At 35.4% G+C, this 23,837-nt stretch overlaps 2 protein-coding genes across 3 annotated transcripts in view; one reads left to right on the forward strand and one right to left on the reverse strand.

Moving 5' to 3' along the window:
* Window positions 1–20,758, forward strand: part of LOC123532423 (probable ATP-dependent RNA helicase DDX52) — a 69,741-nt gene extending 48,983 nt beyond the window's left edge. For both annotated transcript variants that reach the window (XM_053552388.1, XM_053552396.1), the window contains exons 7-16: window positions 3,906–3,978; window positions 4,494–4,563; window positions 5,060–5,193; window positions 6,347–6,437; window positions 7,007–7,129; window positions 9,770–9,920; window positions 11,586–11,661; window positions 14,588–14,659; window positions 18,265–18,357; window positions 19,112–20,758. In XM_053552388.1, coding sequence (XP_053408363.1) covers window positions 3,906–3,978; window positions 4,494–4,563; window positions 5,060–5,193; window positions 6,347–6,437; window positions 7,007–7,129; window positions 9,770–9,920; window positions 11,586–11,661; window positions 14,588–14,659; window positions 18,265–18,357; window positions 19,112–19,421 — 1,193 coding nt within the window. In that variant the 3' untranslated portion in view covers window positions 19,422–20,758. The remainder of the gene's footprint in view (window positions 1–3,905; window positions 3,979–4,493; window positions 4,564–5,059; window positions 5,194–6,346; window positions 6,438–7,006; window positions 7,130–9,769; window positions 9,921–11,585; window positions 11,662–14,587; window positions 14,660–18,264; window positions 18,358–19,111) is intronic.
* LOC123532433 (uncharacterized) lies at window positions 1,556–3,484 on the reverse strand. Its single transcript, XM_045313864.2, has 3 exons — window positions 3,325–3,484; window positions 2,562–3,119; window positions 1,556–2,019 (listed from the first exon to the last, which is right to left on the reverse strand). Exons 1-3 carry the CDS (start codon window positions 3,431–3,433, stop codon window positions 1,580–1,582), a joined length of 1,107 nt encoding a protein of 368 aa, XP_045169799.2. The 5' UTR covers window positions 3,434–3,484; the 3' UTR covers window positions 1,556–1,579.
* Window positions 20,759–23,837: the final 3,079 nt, after the last annotated feature.

A 23,837-nucleotide genomic window follows, 5' to 3' on the forward strand; every position in this document is an offset into this window, starting at 1 on the left:
CTCCACTTCAGATGCCATGATACCTACACACTTCTTTTAGCTCTTTGAGGGGGGTGTTAATTGATGATGAAAACAAGGACAAGGACTAAGTTTATCAACAGATTAATTACCGATAATTGTTTACGCTTTTTATTACGCTTTCAACATTGGGTGGATTATGATTATTGTGTCCATATTTTTGGGACACTTCACAAAATAATCATTTTTTCGGGAAACAAGTCTTGAGAAAGTGAAAATAACTAGTCCTAACATTTTTGGAAAATACGGTAAGGGCTAGACTGTGATTATTTTTACTATCGATGCAGTTATTATGGAGAGCAACTAGGTGGTGGTGATTACTAAAATACCCTGAAAGAAAAATGTCTGCTGTGAAAACGAAATTTAAGAAGAACAAATATGATTGATTACAAAGGAAACGTAATGTACATGAGATTATTATTTGTCTACTGTGTTATATTTGAAATTCAGTGACAGTATTACGGCAATTGACAGGCGAGTGGTGGGAAATTTGATTATCTGTGAAAATATATTATGAACTGACTTAATTGTTGATTTCAAAATGTCTTTAATCAGAGACCGTTTTGAAATGCATTTGTTCGAAGTGAGAAAATCTCAGTTTCCGAATTTCAAGAATTTGACACGAATGTAAATGTTTTGAAATATAACAAGCTAGATAGTTTTAATATTTTAATTTTGTAATGCCAGAACAAAGAGGTATGAAAATCTTATACTTCTTTTGCCAGGACAATGGCATAATAAATGTCTGATGTCGGAGAAACCCAATCTTGTTTCTGTTCTTAGTAACATGACCAATACGTGCAAGTAGCTTGAAGCTAAAAAATCATCACTTTTGCTTGCATACTGCCATAACTGTTGTAAAAACCTTCTAAAACTCATAAAAAGTTATTATCTATTGAATTAAGCATCAAACACTTGTTGAAAATAAGCTGTAATTCAGTAGTGTGTTTAGATGCCAAATATTTTCGCGACTATATCGTTTGTACTTTTAAGCGCAGATGTAGTGAAAACATTTTTGATATATATATAAAGAAAAAGTATAGACATGAAAGATACTCAAAGACTTGGTCAACTTTGCCTTATGTGCAAATTAAGTCTGTGCCCATATTGTGTGTGCATAAATAGGGCTAGGGGTTTATTACAAGCATACATTTAACAGAGCATCTTCCGAGATTATCTACAAGCAATAGGTATTAATAAATAGACTTTAATTTTTATTATTACTGAGACAACAAACATTAAAAAAAACTAAAATATAATAAAATTATTTACCTACCTACCTACCCACTGTAAAAATACTGGGTCGGTAAAGGTCAAACAAACTTAATTTTAATTTAGGCCCAAGTAAAGGTAGTAAATCAATCTCAACAGTTATTATTGATATACCAGTAAAACTTACCATAGTATTATATACTTTTCTTTTTAATATTCCAGTAAGAATTGAAAATGCATTTCAAATTGTTAGTACTCCAGTAAAATTGTAAATAAAATTTCCATGATGATAGTTCTTGATGATATAAGATTAGTATTCCAGTAAAACTTTTCTTGATTGCCAGTGATGTTACATGATTTGAATTCCAGTGAAACTAGTAAATCCATTTCCCAAAATATACCCACCATCTGGCCAGTCAAATCTAACCCAGATTGTATCTGCACTATATAGCTGTGTAACAACTGTTACAGAACCCTGGTCACCTGATGAATATTCGTCACCATGACAGTATACTCTGGCCAGTCTATTGCCATTTTTCACTACAGAAGCCTGCACATGAAGATGACCAGGTGAGCTGTTACATGTTATTGAAGTGGAAAACAGGTATAATCCTGGCTGTGGAGCAATGAACAGTCCATGTTCACCATAATAACCATTTCCCTGGTTAAGGAGAACATCTTCAAACTTAACTGCATCATTGAGTTGTGGATGTTGTTGTGTTAGTTGTGTACGCACTGCATGAAAAGCAACTGGGTTTGTTAGAGATCGTGCAGCATGCTGTTTTATGTCTGTAATGTAAGTGTGGCTCTTGGTTTGGTTGTAGCAGATTTGTTTAAAGATAAGTACATCCAACATAAAATTTTCAGTTTTTTTTTAGACAGACAGCAGTTGAACTTATATGTCGAAAGTGGTAAACCAGTATTTTGTATATAGGTATTTTAATGTGTGTGAAACAAAATACAGTTAAATTTCTTCTATTTCATACTAAACTTAAGGAGATAAATGCTTATAAATTCAAGTTTTCTACATATTTTTATTGACTTGAAAGGTGTTACTGGAGATAACAGGTTCCTAAAATGTATGGAATTTCTTTATATTGTTTTCCTATTGCAATTAGAAATAAAACTGCAGCATGTATTTTAAAGATTTTTAAAAATACGAAATAAATCTGAAGGCATGCAGCATTAAAAAGATTTTTAATCACAGTACAGTGTACTACAAACAAACAAAAAACAGTAATTTCATCTCAAACATGATCATATGAAACCACTTTAAATAAATTCTCATTTGTAACAGAAACTTTGTACATAGTAAATCTACCAATACTTACCATTCCATCTTGGTTGACCATTATTTGTTCCATGCAGTGTATCAGTAGCTTCTTTATTCAGCGTATTTGCCACTGTCTTTAAGTCTGTGTCCTTGTTGTGAATTTTAGCAAGACCTTCTTTCTCCATTTCTAGGTTACCTGTATCATTTTCTTTGGTGGTGTTTGTAGTCAGTCCAATAACTGATACACCATTACTTTTAATTTTGTCTGGCCGTCCATCGGTTTTCATTTTCCTATCCTTAGTTTCTTCTGACTCGTCTTGATAGTTTTCCCTTTTGTCAGCAAACACGTTATGTATCCTTTCAATACCCACATCCATCTGTTTCATTTTAGCCTCCAGGATATTAACATGTCTCCTATATTTATCAGTCACTGTTCTGTGATGTTTGATGTCTTTTCTTAGTTCTGCTATAATGTCCTCCTGCTCTTTCATTTTCTTGGCTTGATAAGAAAATTGTATCTGGAGGTTGTCATTGGAAGCAGACAGGAATTTCAACTTTTCAGTGGAGACCAGAGCTTGTTCCGCAAGGAGGTCAATTCTAGCAATCTGTTCAGTATCTGAAAGAAGATAGATTTTTTAAAAAATGATTATGGATATGACTTCTTGGATTTCATACATATCCAGTTATAATATTGATTCTGTGGTATTTTAAGGAACCACACTTTACATGTACATTTATGTCAAAAAAATCAATTTGATATTTTAACAGAATAAAAACTGTTGCAGAAAGCTGTAATACTGTCAAATATAAAAATTTAGTACCTCTTTTTTCTAAAGCCTCTATTCTTTCTAAAAGAGTTTTTGTTAGGAGATCAGCATTTCCAGGCACTGAAATCATAAGTAGAACAGCAATGTAGCTCTCAGGTGCCATCTTGACAATATCTCAAGTGACAGTGAAATCAGTTGACTGTTCATAAATTATTTTGCTGATAAGAGAAAAGAGGTCATAATATGGAAATATATACATGTTACTTTTGATGAATTTAAATGATAAGAATAATTTTGATTATGCACATGGTCTTTTACATACATGTATGGATCAGCTCTGTAAGTTGAGTGTATTCTTGTTCTTACATGTGTAAATTTATTTTGTGCAACTTTCAGCACAGGGAAACAGTTTAGAAATAACCAAATGTTTCAGGTGAAAAAAAATTGTTTAGCTGATATTTGTATACTCAAAGTCCTTATTTGCAAGGTCAGTGCCACACATTGAATTCTTGCTTGCAAAGAATTTTTGTTGCTGCATTTGTTGATACAGACAAATGGTCAGAAATTTCAATGGCATGTACAGTTTAAAACTAGCAATGTTTAACTCAGATAATTATGCTGTTTATCTATTACAGATATTCTGGTGTCTACTCCAAACAGACTGATCTACTTACTGAAACAACAACCTCCAGTTATATCACTCACAAGGTAAACTCTATTCAACTCCTCACAAGGTAAACTATTCAGCTCCTCACAAGGTAAATTCTATTGAATGCCTCACAAAGTAAACACTATGGAAAGCCTCACAAGGTAAACTCTGTTGAATGCCTCACTAGGTAAACTCTACTGAACGCCTCACAAGGTAAACTCTGTTTAATGCCTCACAAGGTAAACTCTATTGAATGCCTCACAAGGTAAACTCTATTGAATGCCTCACAAGGTAAACTCTATTGAATGCCTCACAAGGTAAACTCTGTTGAATGCCTCACAAGGTAAACTATTGAATGCCTCACAAGGTAAACTCTATTGAATGCCTCACAAGGTAAACTCTATTGAATGCCTCACAAGGTAAACTCTATTGAATGCCTCACAAGGTAAACTCTACTGAACTCCTCACAAAGTAAACTCTGTTGAATGCCTCACAAGCTGCTCTGTGTATTTTCTTCATTGCATTTAATATATCTGACAATGAACTATTCACTGACTACTTTGTTTGTTTCCAGTGTACAGTGGTTGGTAGTTGATGAATCAGACAAACTGTTCGAAGAGGGAAAAACAGGCTTCAGGGGTCAGGTTTGTGTCCAGCTATTATGTGGGAGGTTGAAGTTCTTGTGTAATGAAGTCTTGACATAACTGACAGTCAGATTGTTGGGCATCATTTTCATAAAAGAAACTAGATAGAAGTCTTTCACTGTTGTAGAGAGTTAATCTGCAACAATGAAACATCTGTAGACTTATAATTAGCAGTGCCGTTATACAGCACATACAAAGTCAACAGATCTTGTATCCAGTTATTCTGGAGACCTTACATTAAATTTAATTCAAATTAAGACTTGCAATAATTGGGATTAGTGGACACATGTAAAGCGTTGTTTTCCTTACAATTTTGAAAAGCTCTCGAAACAAGCAATGCAATACAAGGGTTTCTTAGCAGTTAAAACTCTCAAAATATGCTAATGAATGTTGGCTAGGAATTAGCTTTTCCTCAGTTTTCTCAAATATTAACAAAATGTTAATGTATTCACAAGGGACCTATACACTGTTTACATGTACTGGTACCTGTTTTCAGCTTGCTGCTATATACAAGTCATGTGATGGAACCAACCTTAGAAGAGCAATGTTCAGTGCTACATTTGCTTATGATGTAGAAGAATGGTGTAAACTTAACCTAGATAATGTCATACAGGTGTATGTTGGAGCAAGGTGAGGTTATTATATGCCCAAAGGGAGTGTATTATGTTATGACACCGGTGTCTGTCTGTCCATCTGTCTGTTAGCAATTTCATGTCTGCTCTGTAACTCTTGAACCCCTTGAAGGATTTCGAAGAAACTTTACACAAATGTTCACCTCATTGAGACAACATGCAGAGCGCATGTTTTGGATGGCTCACTTCAAGGTCAAGGTCACACTTAATGGTCAAAGGTCGTATGACTTTATTTCATGTTGGCTCTGTAACTCTTGAACAGCTTGAAGGAAAAAGAAACGTTGCACAAATGTTCACCACATCACGACATGCAGAGCGCATGTTTCGGAAGGCTCATTTTAAGGTCAGGGTCACAGGGGTCAAAGGTCATACCTTCAGGCATATGTTGCTTGCATTGCGGTGCTCTTGTTTTGTTGTAACTTAACCTTGATTAAGTTATACAGGTATATTTTGGAGCAAGTTGAGAAAAATTTTGGTGTAATTAATTCATACAAGTCTGTTTTTGCTCAGTTCTAATGAATCCAAGTTGACCTTATTTGAATCACTCAAGTCTGCTTTCTGGAAAAAAAAACAGTACTGTTATCATGTTAGAAGTGTGGTTGCAACACCAGTAAGGCTCAGACCTAGAACTTGAGTTTCAGCAGCCAGTACCGTAACCACTTTAACTTTGTTACTCTGGATTGATATGCACATTCCAATTTAACTAATCCTTGGTTCAGTCCAGCTACATTTTAATGGCAGGCAAATGAATGTTTACAAGTCTTTTGGATAATATTAAGATCCCTTTTCTTGTGGAGAAGTTGTGACTTTACTAAGATGACTATTCAATAAAAAGTACTGGTTAAGTTGATACCAGAAGTAAGTAACTTAACAAATACATTATATCACACAAAAATGAGACAGTATTGAACCTCCTTTAATTTAGCTGTTTCTACAATATGTAAAAGTCAGAGGAAATAAACGTTAGTGGGAAGATGGATTGATGATTAAGCTTTAGCTGTAGTAACCAGTTTTTCAACATTTAACATTCAGTTTGCTTGTTCTCTGCAAAAATTTAAAGATTTAACTTTATGTTCTATTAAGAGAGAAAGTCTAGAAGTAGCCGTTAAGACAACACAAGAAAATATACATAAATAAAATGTTTTCTTCAGGAACTCGGCAACAAAGACGATAGAGCAGTCACTATTATTTTGTGGTGCTGAATCGGGCAAACTTATAGCTATCAGAGATATTATCAGAAAGGTAATGCAGATTTATATTATATCAGTTATTGTGCTTAAATTCTTTGGTAAATCAGGCTATAGTATGCTATTACATAAAATTTGTATACATACATTATGGATTTATTTTGATTTAAGAAGTTGGCATTGCTTATACCATTTGCCATTTTAAAAAAAAAAGTCAGAGACTTATGAGAATGAGCCAGATGGTTAGAGTTGTCAACTGTTTTGAGCCATCCAAACATTGAAAAATATTATTTCTGGGGACCACATAAATTGCTTGAGTGATACTAAATGCTTGGGTCACTGATGCTTGAGCGAGTAGTGTTTCACTGTAGGTTAAAAACTGTCAAACTCGTATTACCCTAAATCACAACTATTTACTTCTGAAATATCTGTTTGACAATGAATGAAGTAAGTTTGTAAAAACCAATGTGTACTCTAAATATACGGTCAGTAATTATTTTAAGGTAAAATGTAATTATATGACTTGTCACTGCTCTTAAGTAAACAAAGGAAACACATTTTTACGCTGTTAGATATCATAGGCTTGACTTGAAATGTGATAGATAGTTGCTGTACATTGTGTAGGGTATACAGCCTCCTGTGTTGGTGTTTGTGCAGTCAAAGGAAAGAGCGAAGGAATTGTTCCATGAACTTATCTACGATGGTATGAATGTGGATGTCATACATGCAGATAGAACACAGTTGCAGGTAAATAACTTTCTAACATTTGAAGTGCAGCAAAGATTAGAAAATATCTGTAAATCTTGAAACCGTCCTAACATCATGCTCTGTTGAGCTTTCTTTGATGACATGAATGTTTATGTCATACAAGCAAAGAGAACACATTTAACATAGCTCTCAAATTAACACAGCAATATGTATGTAAAACAGGAAACATGTTTTTGCTGATAATCACTTTTTTTCCACAATGTAGGAGTTGTAATTATATGTCAATATTTCTAGGAAAAATACTTTTTCCGTCCTGTCTGTTTGTCCATGTTTTGTTCTATATATCTCTCTTGAATGATGTTTTTTAAATAATTTGACAGAAATTATTTCCATAAAAATGAGCTGATGTGCAAGACATAGCCTTTGTCCATGTAGATTCAAGGTCAAGATTGTATGGTTAGATCAAAGGTTATAGGTAATGTTTTTTGTCCACTTCATATATTCAAATCACTCTGCGTCCGTGGTCCGTCATCCATCCATCCGTCTGTCCGTTAACAATTTCTCGTTATTGCATCTCCTCAGAAACTACTGGGGGGATTTTGACCAAACTTTGTCAGAATGATGTATTGGTACCCTAGTTGCATCCACCTGAAAATCAGACTGGTTCAACAATTTTTGACTGAGTTATGGCCCTTTGTTTATTTACATAGATTTATATAGGGAAAAACTTTGAAACACTTGTCCAAAACCACAGGGCCTAGGCCTTTGGTATTTTGTATGTGACATCATCTAGTGGTCCTCTATTAAGTTTGTTCAAATTATTCCCCTAGGGTCAAATATGACCCCGCCCTGGGGGTCACATGGTTTACATAGACTTATATAGGGAAAAACTTTGAAAATCTTCTTGTCCAAACCACAAAGCCTAGAGCTTTGATATTTGTAATGTAGCATCATCTAGTGGTTCTCTACCAAGTGTGTTCAAATTATCCCCCTAGGGTCAAATATGGCCCTGCCCCGGGGGTCACATGGTTCATATAGACTTACATAGGGAAAAACTTTTAAAATCTTCTTGTCCATAACCTACAACATTCAAATTTGGACCACATGTATAGTTTTGAGTGGCAAGATGAACCTTGACATGAGTTGACCTTGATCTTGACCTAGTGACCTACTTTCACATTTCTGTAGCTACAGCCTTCAAATTTGGACCACATGCATAGGTTTGTGTACCGAAAAAACTTTGACCTTGACATTGACCTAGTGACCTACTTTCACGTTTTTGAAGGTACAGGCTTCAAATTTGGACCACATTCATAGTTTTGTGTTCCGAAATGAAATTTGACCTAGTGACCTAGTTTTACTTTTCTCAAGCTACAGCCTTCAAATTTTGACCACATGCATAGTTTTGTGTACCGAAATGAACTTTGACCTTGAGATTGACCTAGTGACCTACTTTCACATTTCTGAAGCTACATGCTTCAGATTTGGACCACTTGGATAGTTTTGTGTTCTGAATTGAAATTTGACCTTGATTTTTACCTAGTACCTACTTTCACATTTCTCAAGATACAGCCTTCAAATTTGAAGCATATGCATAGTCTTGTGTACCAAAATGAACTTTGACCTTGAAATTGATCTGGTGACCTACTTTCACATTTCTCAAGCTACAGCTTTCAAATTTGGAGCACATGCTCAGTTTTGTGTACTGAAATGAACTTTGACCTTGATTTTGACCTTGAGCTAGTCTTGAAATTTGGAACATTCTAAAATGGCTCAATGGTGGGTGCCAAGATCACTCTGTGATCTCTTGTTAATGAGTGTAGGACTTTCAGACTTGGTAGCATGATTGGGCTTTTATGAAATAGATTATCTTTGTTCTTGGGGTCAGTAAGTTAAAGTTCAAGGTCATAGGAGTCTGAACCTTGAAAACGGTTTCTAATAACTTTTGAACTGCTTGACTCAGTATCTTCAAACTTGATAGAATGATTGGGTAATGAAGTAGATGATTGTTTTGGAGGTTAGTAGTTTAAAGGTCAAGGTCATAGTGATCACAGAACTGAAAATGGGACAACCCATCATGGGGGGTATACATGTTTTACAAACAACTTTTGTTTTGAATTATTTGCATCAAAAAGATATTTTATAGATTACTGATAATGTGAACTGAAACATGTTGCAAAATATGATGTAGACAGATTTTTGTAACAGATAATTTTATAAAATATATAAAATAGAAAAACAAGTTATAGAAAACTCATGGAATTTTGTCAGCCGAAGTGTGCGAAACATGACAACAATCTAGTTAATTCACTGTACTCAGATTGGTATGAAATCATGATGATGTTAATGACACTGTCATCTATCATTCATATATATCAGCTTCTTGAAGCAGCCAGCAAAACTGTTAGGCATCTGCAAGTTTTATTATCCTTTAAACACATAAAATTGATATTCATAATAGAACGTTCTTCTCGTTTTGTATCATGGTCAGAATTACTTTCATGCTAATCACTACATCAAATGAAGTTATTTTTTAAAGTTTCTGTTGTGATTTAATATTTGCCTGTAATGACTGGTCCAGCAGCTCATTTTACAGAAAATGATCTTCAGAAATTTCTCTAATGTAATGCTACATTCTTGTTACTTCCTTTTATCTTGTGTCATAAATTTATATTTCAGAGAGACAATGTAATAAAAAGTTTCCGAGCAGGAAAGATCTGGATTTTAATTTGCACGGAGTTGATGGGTCGTGGTATTGATTTTAAAGGTGTGAATCTCGTAATTAATTACGATTTCCCGAACAGTGCAATCAGTTACATCCACAGAATTGGTAAGATTTTATTGGAAGTTTTAATTCCTAGTTTGCAACACATCAGTGCATAAGTAGTTAAAATTTCTGTTGGGAAACGTTTTACCTAAAATTTAATGGAATAGGCAGTGCATTTTCATTCATGGGGAAAAAGTAGAAAAAAATAGTACATGTATTGTCTGTTTTGCATTGCTAAAATTGGAAAATAATTTGAGACTGAATAGATTTAAAATATTTTTTTGTTCTTTTACATATCCATTGTTCAGGGTCCATAGTCATCAGCATTTAGGCTGACAGGAGTTTCATTTATCATTGAAGTAAAACGTGGAAGACTTGGGGTTTTGAATTCTGCATGTGAGGAAGCCATCCAGCTGGCTTACAGGTCGGTGGTTCTACCCAGGTGCCCGCCTGTGATGAAATAATGCACGGAGGGGCATCTGGGGTCTTCCTTCACCATCAAAGCTGGAAAGTCGCCATATAACCTATATTTGTGTTGTTATGACGTTAAACCCAACAAAACAAACAAAACGTGGAAGTTTCAAAGCAGAGGGAGAACTTGGGATCCTCCCATTTAGAACGTTACTTGCTACAGGAAAACTAGCCAGGGCTTCAAACCATTACAGCAGGGGGAAATCCTCTCTGGCCCTAAATTAAATTCCTGACAGATTTTTATGCCCCTGGCATCTACTGATGCGGGAGGCATATAGTGATTGTCCTGTCCGTTCGTTCGTTCGTTTGTCTGTTCATCCATACGAACCAAATGGGACCGTTTCGTCAAGCATCAATACCCCTTACTAGAATGACTTGATACTAATGCAGATGTAACCTGTGACCATTCCTCATCTTCAGACATCACCTGACCTCAGTTTGACCTTGACCTTGACCTCATTTTGGACTTAGGTTGCTTATATGGGCCATCTCTTGGTTAACCAAATGGGACCGTTTCGTCTAGCATCAATACCGCTTACAAGAATGAATTGATACTAATACAGACGTAACCTGTGACCATTCCTCATCTTCAAACATCACCTGACCTCAGTTTGACCATGACCTCGTTTTGGACTTGGGTTGCTTTGTGTCGACAAGGATGCCGCATTTATTGAATGCAGCTCCTTGTTTTTCTTTTTGCTCTGTCATTGTTACATGGAAACAGATTAAAATGAAAGTTTTCTTAAATGTGCATTCTGAAATTTCATCAGTTTAAATTTACTTTCAACAAAGTAATAACAAATTAAATATTTACTGTTCTTAAGATTATGTTTGAAGTTTCATTCTTTTAAATTTTGGTGAAAACAGGCGCAAGACACTTCTTTCACGTTTCCCAGATTCTTGTAAAAAAAATTCCTGTTACCGTGCTTGTTATGCTAAATGTTAATTCAATTATGGCAGTATTCTACATCCATCATTTGTTCATATTACCAGTTGCAACATAATGTTAGTATCAAAATTTAACCTTTAGCCTGCTGGTGGTAAGTGATGCTGCCTTGGCGACCAGTGCAGACCAAGATCAGCCTGCACATCCGTGCAGGCTGATCATGATCTGCACTGTTCGCTATTCAGTCAGTAAATTTTCAGTAAACACCCCTTTGAATAATAAATGGTACTGCCCAAACTGGATGATAGACCAGTTCATTTTAGAAATTTAGCAGGGTAAAGATTAAAAACAGGAATTATTTCTATGTACAGGTAGAACAGGTCGGGCAGGTCGATCAGGGAAAGCTGTTACTTTTTTCACAGAGGATGATGCAGTCTATTTAAGAAGGTAAATCAGTTTTCAGATTTAGCAGAACTAGATCTATATATAATTGAAAGGCATTTAAATATGAAATAGATAGCTCTTATAGTGAGTGTTGATGAAAGGGGCATGCCTCTAGATATATGTAAAATCTTGCGAAATTTTGATAGAACTTATCCTGGTTAGAATTTATAAGTAAAAAATTAAAATTCTAACATGGCTGAATTTGATTGCCAGTTGAACATAGAAGGAAGTCAAGCTTTGTATATCCTGCGATAAACAACAGTTGACATGCACACCGGTAAGAGAGCATTATGATGTCATATTGCCGAATAACGTCCGACTCATTAATGCTTAAGTAAATGAAGCCCAGCATAATTTTTAGCTCATCTGATTTTTTGAAAAAAAATGATGAGTTATTGTCATCACTTGAGCGGTTGTCGGCGTCGGCGTCGGCGTCTGCGTCGGCGTCGGCGTTGCCTGGTTAAGTTTTATGTTTAGGTCAGCTTTTCTCCTAAACTATCAAAGCTATTGCTTTGAAACTTGGAATACTTGTTCACCATCATAAGCTGACCCTGTATAGCAAGAAACATAACTCCATCTTGCTTTTTGCAAGATTTATGGCCCCTTTTGTACTTAGAAAATATCAGATTTCTTGGTTAAGTTTTATGTTTAGGTCAACTTTTCTCCTAAACTATCAAAGCTGTTGCTTTGAAACTTGGAATACTTGTTCACCATCATAAGCAGACCCTGTACATCAAGAAACATAACTCCATCTTGCTTTTTGCAAGATTTATTGCCCCTTTTGGACTTAGAAAACCAGTTTTCTTGGTTAAGTTTTATGTTTAGGTCAGCTTTTATCCTAAACTATCAAAGCTATTGCTTTAAAACTTGCAACACTTGTTCACCATCATAAGTTGACCCTGTATAGCAAGAAACATAACTCCGTCCTGCTTTTTGCAAGATTTATGGCCCCTTTTGGACTTAGAAAATATCAGATTTCTTGGTTAAGTTTTATGTTTAGGTCAACTTTTTCTCTTAAACTATCAAAGCTATTGCTTTGAAACTTGCAACACTTGTTCACCATCATAAGCTGACCCTGTACAGCAAGCAACATAACTCCATCCTGCTTTTTGCAAGATTTATTGCCCCTTTTGGACTTAGAAAATCAGTTTTCTTGGTTGAGTATTATGTTTAAGTCAACTTTTCTCATAAACTATCAAAGCTATTGCTTTAAAACTTGCAACAGTTTTTCACCATCATAAGTGGACACTGTACATCAAGAAACATAACTCTATCCTGCTTTTTGCAAGAATGATGGCCCTTTTTAGACTTAGAAAATCATGGGTAGGACAATATTTCTATTACACAAAAAAAATCAGATGAGCGTCAGCACCCGCAAGGCGGTGCTCTTGTTACCAAAACATTTCATTGAACATGTAAGAATGAAAACAGTGACAAACCACTAGAAGGCCTTGATTATTTGTTATACAGTGATTTGTAGGCAGTGTTTATTTCTAGTCTGTCAGATCTGTAATTGTACCCCCCGACTACAAAGTTGTAAGGGGGGGTATACTGGTTTCAGGTTGTCTGTCTGTCCGTCTGTCTGTCCGTCCGTCTGTCCGTAGACACAATCTTGTGCGCACCATCTCTCCTCATCCCCTTGACACAATTTAATGAAACTTCACACAAGTGATCAGTAACAACAGTAGTTGTGCATGGGGCATGTAAGGTTCTTTCAGAAAAAATTTTTTCAGAGTTACGGGACTTTGTTTTTTGTTACTATACTATGTACATCTATAGACACAATCTTGTGCGCACCATCTCTCCTCATCCCCTTGACACAATTTAATGAAACTTCACACAAGTGGTCAGTAACAACAGTAGTTGTGCATGGGGTATGTTAGGTTCTTTCTGAAAAAAAATTTGCAGAGTTACGGGACTTTGTTTTTTGTTACTACTATATACATAGACACAATCTTGTGCGCACCATCTCTAATCATCCCCTTGACACAATTTAATGAAACTTCACACAGGTGATCAGTAACAACAGTAGTTGAGCAGGGGGCATGTTAGGTTCTTTCAACGACAAAAATTGCAGAGTTATAGGACTTTGTTTCTTGTTAACATACTATGTACATACAGTCTGCATATGTAATCTTGTGTGCGCCTAATCTTCCACATAATTATGCAATCTTGTGTGCGTCAAATTGCAATGTACTGTGTCAGTGCATGCGGGGGGTACATTCATCACCTTTAGTGATAGCTCTAGTTGCATCAGACATGCAATGAAAAAATGTGAAATAGAAGGAATTTGACTGCACATTATTATTCTAATAAAACCATTATGTGAAAACATTGATATAGTGTTCTTTTGGACAAGTGTCTATTTAAAATTTTAGAATCTTTTCTCAGAAAACTTGGGTTGTTAACAGGATTTTGACTGTTCGTATAAGGTGCTCATGAACTATGAACTATAGTACTGGTTTTAACCAGGAAATCTGATATAAAATGTTAAAGTACAATCTGACCTTTTAGTTCAATCACACTGAAATAAAAAATATTTATGTCTGAATAAATGTGTGTATACCTGTTAGGGCTGACTTTGACTCACTTGCTCCTTATTATTGTTGGTTCAAAACCCCAATTCGGACAGATTTCATTCTAAGTGGTCTACCAAAGTGCTACACGATGGTGCATGATTTAATATCCTGTGGGGAAGCTGGTGTCTTCTTAAAGTTGGAAAGTCTTTATATGACCTAAATTCTGTCGGTGTGACACTCATCAAGGACAACAACACGTAAGTTCAGAGCTGAAATGTGACCACACTAGTTCTGGTCAGAAATTAAGGCATACGCAACATAAGTGTGGACATCTTTCTATTTGATCAGTGTAAAATAAATGTGTTTTAAACAGTTAAAGGAAACAGTTATCGATTTTGTATATATTTCAGTATAGCCAATGTAATGAGAACTGCTGGGTGCCCTGTGCCTGACTACATGCTTAAAATCAACCAACCATCAAGGTATGTAGTGTTATCTTATACCATTCAATAGGTACCATTTTAAATGTGGATATTCCATGACTCAGAAACAAAACATTTTGACTTGCTGGATATTTCAACTGTTTTGTTAGCTCACCTGAGCCAAAGACTCATACGGTGAGCTTTTGTGACCGCTCAATGTTCGTCATCTGTTGTCATTCGTCGTCTGTCCATGAATATTTTCTAAAAAAATCTTCTTCTTGAAAACTACTGGGCAGAATTACACCAAACTTCACAGGAATGGTCCTTGGGTGGCCCCCTTTCAAAGAATTGAATTCCATGCAGAACTATGGTTGCCATGGCAACCGAAAGGAAAAACTTTAAAAATCTTCTTGTCCAAAACTGGAAGGTTTAGAGCTCTGATATTTGGCATGTGACATCATCTAATGTACCTCTATTAAGATTGTTCAAATTGTGCCCCTGGGGTGAAAAGAGGCACCGCCCGGGGGTCACAAGTTTTACATAAACTTATATAGGAAAAAACTTTAAAAATCTTCTTGTCTGAAACTGCAAGGCCTAGGCTTTTGATATTTGGTATGTTGCATTGCTTTGTGGTCCTCTACCAAAATTGTCAAATTATGCCCCTTGGGTGAAAAGAGGTCCTGCCCTGGGGGTCCCAAGTTTAACATAGACTTATATAGGGGGAAAAAATCTTCTTGTCTGAAAGTTCAAGGCCTAAGCCTTTGATATTTGGTATGAAGCATTGCCTAGTGGATCTCTAACAAGATTGTTCAGATTATGCCCCTTTGGTGAAAAGAGGCCCCACCCTGGGGGTCACTTGTTATATGAGTTATATTGGAAAAAATTCTTAAAAAATTATCAGATCATATTTCCTAGACTGTTTAATTATAATTACCTGATGACCCCAAGTGATTGGGGGTCACTTGACTAACCTTGACCTACTGATCTACTTTCTTGTTTTTAAAGATACAGCCTTGAAATTTGATGACATATTCAGTATTGCACACAGATCTTAAAACTGACTTCCAGTGACCATGAATGTGACCTACTGACCTACTTTCTTAATATTTTAGCATCAGTTTTACATTTGAAACATGTGGCTCATATTACTCAGGTGAGCAATTCAGGGTTATCATGACCCTCTTGTACAGACTTTTACCAATGTGCCATTTTAGTAATGAAAGAATTTCTCAGTTTTATTTGTTCATAACTCATATGTACTCATTGTAATAATTTAATAAGCTTACTCCAATGTAGAGGTTAAAGTTCAATTAGCAGATGAGGCAAAATGTTCTTGATTGCATGTGGACTACAGATTATAGCCAGTCTGCATCTTCTTTTGCATCATATTTTGAAGATGTTGGTATTCTGCCGATTAACGTTTTCTAAGGAGAGCGGATGTGTAGAGGTTAAGATATCATACTTGGGCTCATGGGTTCGAACCCTGTGGTGGGTCGTGACTCGTGACCATAACTGATATATGACAACAGTACTGGCTTTTTCAAGGTCATCTAAGATAAGCGAGCTAAAAGAAGTAATATTACAAAAATTCCAAACTTGACACAATATTTATGACGAGTTTTGAATAAAATACCTTAATAATATGTATTGAATAAAATAAAGTAATGATGTGTATTGAATAAAATATATTTTTGAAGAGTATTGAATTAAATAATAAAGTTTCTTCATAGGAATGATTTTCTTGTTTTTTTAGCTCACATGTCACAAAGTGACAATGTGAGCTTTTGTGATCACGCAGCGTCCGTCGTCCGTGCGTTCGTAAACTTTTGCTTGTGACCACTCTAGAGGTCACATTTTTCATGGGATCTTTATGAATATTGGTCAGAATGTTCACCTTGATGATATCTAGGTCAGTTTCGAAACTGGGTCACATGCCATCAAAAACTAGGTCAGTAGGTCAAATAATAAAAAAACCTTGTGACCTCTCTAGAGGCCATATTTTTCATGGGATCTGTATGAAAGTTGGTCAGAATGTTCATCTTGATGATATCTAGGTCAAGTTCGAATCTGGGTCAACTGCGATCAAAAACTAGGTCAGTAGGTCTAAAATAGAAAAACCTTGTGACCTCTCTAGAGGCCATACTTTTGAATGGATCTTCATGAAAATTTGTCAGAATGTTCACCTTGATGATATCTAGGTCAGTTTCGAAACTGGGTCACATGCCTTCAATAACTAGGTCAGTAGGTCAAATAACAAAAAAACCTTGTGACCTCTCTAGAGGCCATATTTTTTATGGGATCTGCATGAAAATTGGTCAGAATTTTTATCTTGATGATATCTAGGTCAAGTTCGAAACTGGTTCAACTGTGATCAAAAACTACGTCAGTAGGTCTAAAAATAGAAAAACCTTGTGACCTCTCTAGAGGCCATACTTTTCAATGGATCTTCATGAAAGTAAGTCAGAATGTTCACCTTGATGATATCTAGGTCTTGTTAGAAACTTGGTCACGTGTTTTTAATAACTAGGTCAGTAGGTCAAATAACAAAAAAACCTTGTGACCTCTCTAGAGGCCATATTTTTCATGGGATCTATATGAAAATTGGTCTGAATGTTCATCTTGATGATATCTAGGTCAGATTTGAAACTGGGTCAACTGCAGTCAAAAACTAGGTCAGTAGGTCTAAAAATAGGAAAACCTTGTGACCTCTCTAGAGGCCATACTTTCGAATGGATCTTCATGAAAATTGGTCAGAATGTTCACCTTGATGATATCTAGGTCAGTTTTGAAACTGGGTCACGTGCTGTCAATAACTATGTCAGTAGGTCAAATAAAAAAAAAATCTTGTGACCTCTCTAGAGGCCATATTTTTCAGTGGATCTTCATGAAAATTGGTTAGAATTTTTATCTTGATGATATCTAGGTCAGATTCAACACTGGGTCTCATGAGCTCAAAAACTAGGTCACAATGTCAAATAATAGAAAAAATCATACTCGGTTTAAAACTGGGTCATGTGGGGACAGGTGAGCGATTCAGGACCATCATGGTCCTCTTGTTTATGTTTCTATTTGACTTTAAGACTTGCATGCAACTTCCAACATGCAATTAACATTTTTAAAATGTAGGGAAATGTTGCTGTAGGACTAGAAAGATGTTGTGAGAGGCAGTTAATGATAATCTAGCCTGTGGCAGCCGTCTGTTTACATTTCCTTTAAAGTTCTTCTTCTTTCAAACTATGAGATAGAATTAAACTATATATCGGTGGAAGCATCCTGTATTGGTTGGAATTCAGTATGATACCAATAAGGGTACTTACCCTGCAACAAAGGGCTTTGAAGTACAAGAGAAGAAGTTGTTTAAAGTCAGAATTACATCTGAGCAGCTTTTGACTTCTTCTTCTCTTGTACTTCTTGTTGGAGTTCCATCAAATGAAGCTCATAACATTAGGGGTAGGAATTCAAACTTTTATGGAGGATAGTATTGTCGCCACATTGGGCAAGAGGATGGGACCACTTACATGTAATAAGTCACTGATATGTAACAAGTCTCTAATTAAAACCACTTCTTATCATGAATTCAATAAGATTTGACTAGAATACTTGCAGCATGCCCTTTTTCTTCCAATACAGGATATGTATTATAACATTGAAAATTAATTTTACAGACAAGATAGAAAGAAATTGTCAAAAGCAGCTATAAAGAGGAAAAAAATTTCCACTGTGACCAAATACGACCTGCAGAAGAATAAACATAAAAGGTAATATATTTAAATACTGATGGAAGCTCTCTCAGATTCAATATTAAAATAATTAAAGAAAATAATTTGAGATTTTTTTTCAGGTGTGTATAAAGTGCAGTGGGTATACTGAATGTCTGTAGTCTGTTGGAAGTTTTTAATGCAAATAATTTTTTGTCAAATTTGATTAATTTATGTATATGAAAGGAAATATTTCCAGTTTTGTAGTTATTAAAATTTTATGTAAATTATAAGTGGTATATTTTGTGTATATCAGCATGCTTGTATATGAGTACATACTTCTATCAGGGACCTCTGTGGCAGAGTGGTTGAGGTTGCTGATCTCGAATCACTTCCATCTCTCCGCTGTGGGTTTAAAACCTCATTTAAGAAGTTGTGTTCTTTCATGTGGGGGAAGCCATCCAGCAGACTTGTGAAAGGTCAGTGGTTCTACTCCGGTGACCACCCATGCCCTGAAATAATACTCGAAGCAGCACCAGGAGTCTTCCTCCAGCATAAAATGTTTGACAGTTGTCATATGACCTACAATTGTGTTGATGTGAAGATATACCCAATACCCAAGAGAAAAAAAAAACATACTTCTGTCACATGCCTTAATTTATTGAAATCCAGTGTAAATGTAAGAATTGGGTGCAACAAAATGGCAACCATAATAAGAGTGGCTAGTGTTTAAATATGAACTTTATGGACTTGTTTTCTTTTTTCCATATTTTTTTTTATTATCTCTTTTCATCTCTGTTCCTGTCATTTTCAGGAGAATTATACACGATTCAAAGAAGAAGAAATATGGTTCACAAGAGGCAGCAGGACCTAACAAAAACAATAATTTAAACAGTGATGGACAGACAGTAAAACTTGGAAAACGAAAACATTTGGACAGTGACAATAGTGATGTGAAGAAAAGAAAATTTGAAAAGAAACAAAACTTTGTCAAATCAATTCAAATGAAATTTAAGGGTAAACGGCCAGGACATTTAGGACATGGAAAACACCAGAAAGGAAAATCAGGAAATAAAGGGAAAGGACATGATAAACAGAAAAAGAAGAAAACACCAACTGAATGAGAGAACATTGTGAAATGTTTTGTTAATGAGTTTAAATAGTCTTGTTTTTGAGATTCTAGATCATTTGAAACAAAAGAAATAATGAATACAAATTGACTGAGGGAATTCACTTTTTGATAGAAGTGAAACATTGCAGATGATTTCTTTAAGCTGTGTGACTTTGGCCAAATTCTCTGAAAAAAAAAGATCATGAAAAGGCCAAAATGGTTATAGGAAAAGTTTAAATCTTCAGGTGCTTGAAAGGTTTTTTTTTTTAAACCGTATTCTTCAAAAAAAAAAACATTGAAGAATTTTGTACTTTCCTCCCACTCAGTTTACTGTCAACAGTTCTGGCAGAATCGCCCATACAGGTTTCTGGCTTTGAATTAGTCTAAATACACAAATTTTATCATTTACGTATAGGTTAGTGTTTATTAGTAAACATTTATCAAATTAAGTCGGTCTGGCGCGGTGCAGTCAAATGTGCTCCATTATTGTTTTATAACAAGTATAACAAATTACTTTAACACTGTCATAAGGCTGAATTTCTACCATTTTTATGCCCCCACACATTTATGTGAGGTGCATATAGGGTTGCTGCTGTCCATATGTCCCAAAGTCTTGTGTTTCCAACTTACCCCACACTGTTAGCTGGATTTCTTCAAACTTTCACAGATGAACAACCTTGATGTGCAAATGACTATAAAGGAAGGAATTTTTTCTGTGACTATTTTTACCGCAGTAATAGGTCTCTGATAGCTTTGCTGTATAGAATATAGACAGAAATCTTGTGGGTCCATCTCTGAAAACACTATTGAAAGGATATGCTTCACATTTGAAGGACATTTATGTGAAGAAAACATTTTGTAGCAGTGCATAATTTTAGTTTGTCCACAGTCATTCATCCACTCTATCTTTCTTGTTTGGATGTAATTGTTAGAAAACAAACATTTTTTAGTTAATCAAGAATGGAAGTGACTTTGTGGTACATCAGTGACATTAAAGTGAAGATAGTTTGTTGCAACTCTGTCGAAAAAATCTTCAGCTGATACAAAAAAATGAAATTCTGTTCCCACATATGTACATCATAAGAATCACAAATAAGATGCCAGTAAAATTTAATGTAAAAATGGAGAAAACTTTTGTGTTCTTCCCGCACGTTTAGGCATTTGAAACGATTCCCAAATGTGCCAATCTTAGACAACAAATAGTTACTTAATTTCTGTATTTGCATGTGAAAGGTGTATTACTACTCGGCATGTTACTGCTATCGTCTGCTACAAACTTGTTATTAACTGGTTTTTATTGCTTGATTAAATTCTTGGAATTCCTCAGGAGAAATAAAAATCTTTACGAAGCTACTGCATTGATTTTCTATTCAATAATTAATTATCATGTGATGTGTAATTACGAAACAAGGCGTAATATAATCTTGTATTCTTTATTTCCTGCTAAAAATAGATGACGTCTGCAGCATTTGGTAGATGTAGATAAGAGATATAGTAAGATAAAATAATTGAGTTTTTGAGCTTGCAAACAACTGGCATTTTGGTAAACATCGATTGGTGTTTTGATAGACATCATTACTGCATTTATTATTGATGAAGATTGTGCAGTTGCATAACTGGAGACGCTTCTGCAAATTAAATAATTATTGTTCATTAAGGAATTGAATATCATGCTTTATCATAATGTGAGATCTACTGTTTTCTGAGATGAGGCCATATTGTTTTGTGTTTTTATGGGCAGATGTGCTTCGTAAATAAAATTTTCCCAGTTTAGAGAATGAGAAATGACACAACCTATGAAAAAAATATCCATTTCAGTAGCACAATTACTGGTCATATATTCTGGAAGTACACTTACTGTCTCAAAATTAATATTTTAAAAATTAATTTAATTGATTTAGGACAAGTGGGTGATGGTGTATATCTTGACACAAGGTTTATTGATGTTTAATATTTCTTTTGGCTTTACTAAGCATAAAAAACGTTATGGGCGGCCCTTGGGTCATTACCTCTGGCATCTTGATAGAAATTTCCGCTATAGTTAGCATCCTCACATGAAGGGAATCAATCCTGTCTGGACAGATACCAGAAATAACTAGGGACACATAATTCTAATATTGCAACCTTATCAATCTGTCTAAAAACATCCTATTTATACATTTATGACGGACTGAAGAAATTTTGACTGGTTTTTCTCAAGTTAAAATGGATGGTAACTAAGATGGTTACAATATTTTGTTTATCTGTAAAAAGATATGTGCTAATACTTACAGTCTAAATGTTTTACCATTGATGATACTGAATAGAGCAGTTGCAATACAATGCCCATGACATGTACAGATCCTAAAGACAGAACATTTAAAAAGTCACAAATCTTGATTGGTCAAAATTTAATCTATGTCATGTCACTTTAACCAAACAATATATATCTACGAAAAGGGTCAATTTGTTGTAATGCAGTGTTAGAACATTTGTTATTCCTTCAGTCACCATTAGTAACGAATTTTGTAAATATAAAGGTACCAGTAACTTCAAAAGTGTAGAACACTTGATCAGTTTGAAAATGTGTGACATTTTATCAATTGGAACAGTGTAAAACAATAACATTTTTACTATGATTTACTTTTTAGCTTGACTATTCGAAGAATAAGTAGAGCTATCCTACTCACCATAGCGTCAGCGTCGCCGTTGGCATCACAACTTCGTTAAGTTTTTCGTATCAGTCCACATTTTGACAAAACTTTTTGAGATAAAGCTTTGAAACTTTCAACACTTGTGTACCATCACTATGTCCAGTTTTAGGCAAGAGACTTTGGCTGAATTACGGCCCCTTTAAACTTAAAAATCTTGGTTAAGTTTTTCGTACTAGTTCATATTTTGTGTCAACTATTTGACATATGGCTTTGAAACTTTTATGACTATGTAGGCAAGAGTACATAGCTCTGTCAACTATTTTGGCTGAGTAATGGCCCTTTTTGGACTTGGAAATCGGTACAATTTTCGTACCAGTCCATGTTTTGTCAAAACTATTTGACATGTGGCTTTGAAACTTCGAACACTTGTTTATCTTCATGATCTCCATCTGTAGGCAAGAGTACATGAGTACATAACCCTGTCATCTATTTTGGCTGAATTATGACCCTTTTTAGACTTGAAAATCAGTTAAATTTTTCATACCAGTCCATATTTTGCCCAACCTGTTTGTCATATGGCATTGAAACTTTGACCAGTTGTTTACCATCATTGTCTGCATATGTTGGCAAGACTTCATAACTAGGACAAGGACTTTAGCTCAGTTATGGCCCTTTTTATGCCCCCCCTTTGAATAAGGAGGGGTATATTGTTTTGCAGCTGTCAGTCGCTCGGTATGTAGACCAATCCGTTTCCGGATGATAACTCAAGAACGCTACGGCCTAGGATCATGAAAGTTGATAGGATGGTTGGTCATAACCAGCAGATGACCCCTATTGATTTTGAGATTAGTAGTTTAAAGGTCAAGGTCACAGTGACCCAGAACAGTTAAACGTTTTCTGGATGATTACTCCAGAACGCTTGGGCGTAGGATCATAAAAGTTGATAGGTAGGTTGGTCATGATCAGCAGATGACACCTATAGATTTTGAGGTCAGTAGGTCAAAGGTCAAGGTTACAGTGAGTTTAATGGTTTCCGGATCATAACTCAAGAACGCTTTGGCCTAGGATCATGAAAGTTGATAGGGTCGTTAATCATAACCAGCAGATGACCCCTATTGATTTTGAGATCAGTAGGTCAAAGGTCAAGGTCACAGTGACCCAGAACAGTTAAAACAGTTTCCAGATGATAACTCAAGAATGCTTGGGCTAAGGACCATGAAAGTTGATAGGAAGGTTGGTCATGACCAGCAGATGACTTCTTTTGATTTTGAGGTCAGTAGGTCAAAGGTCAAGGTCACAGTGACCAGGAACAGTTTAACGGTTTCTGGATCATACCTCAAGAACGTTTAGAACTATGATCACAAAAGTTGATAAGGAGGTTGGTCATGACCAGCAGATGACCCAAATTGATTTTAAGTTCAGTAGGTCAAAGGTCAAGAACACAGTGATCTGGAACAGTAAAACTGTTTCCAGACGATAACTTTAGAATGCTTTGGCCTAGGATGACAAAACTTAACAGCAGATGACCCCTATTGATTTTGAGGTCAGTAGGTCAAAGGTCAAGGTCACAGTGACCTAGAACAGTTAAAATGTGTCCAGAGGATATCTTGAGAATGCTTGAGCCTAGAATCACGAAACTTGATAGGGAGGTTTATCATGACCAACAGATGACCCCTATTGATTTTGAGGTCAATAGTTCAAAGGTCAAGGTCACTTTGACCATGATCAGTAGAACTTTTGTGCACAGTGACCAAATAATTTCTGTTCCTTGTGCAATTACTGAATGCATCAAGTGG

This window comes from Mercenaria mercenaria, chromosome 1, assembly GCF_021730395.1.
Source record: "Mercenaria mercenaria strain notata chromosome 1, MADL_Memer_1, whole genome shotgun sequence".
Classification (NCBI taxonomy): Eukaryota; Metazoa; Mollusca; class Bivalvia; order Venerida; family Veneridae; genus Mercenaria; species Mercenaria mercenaria.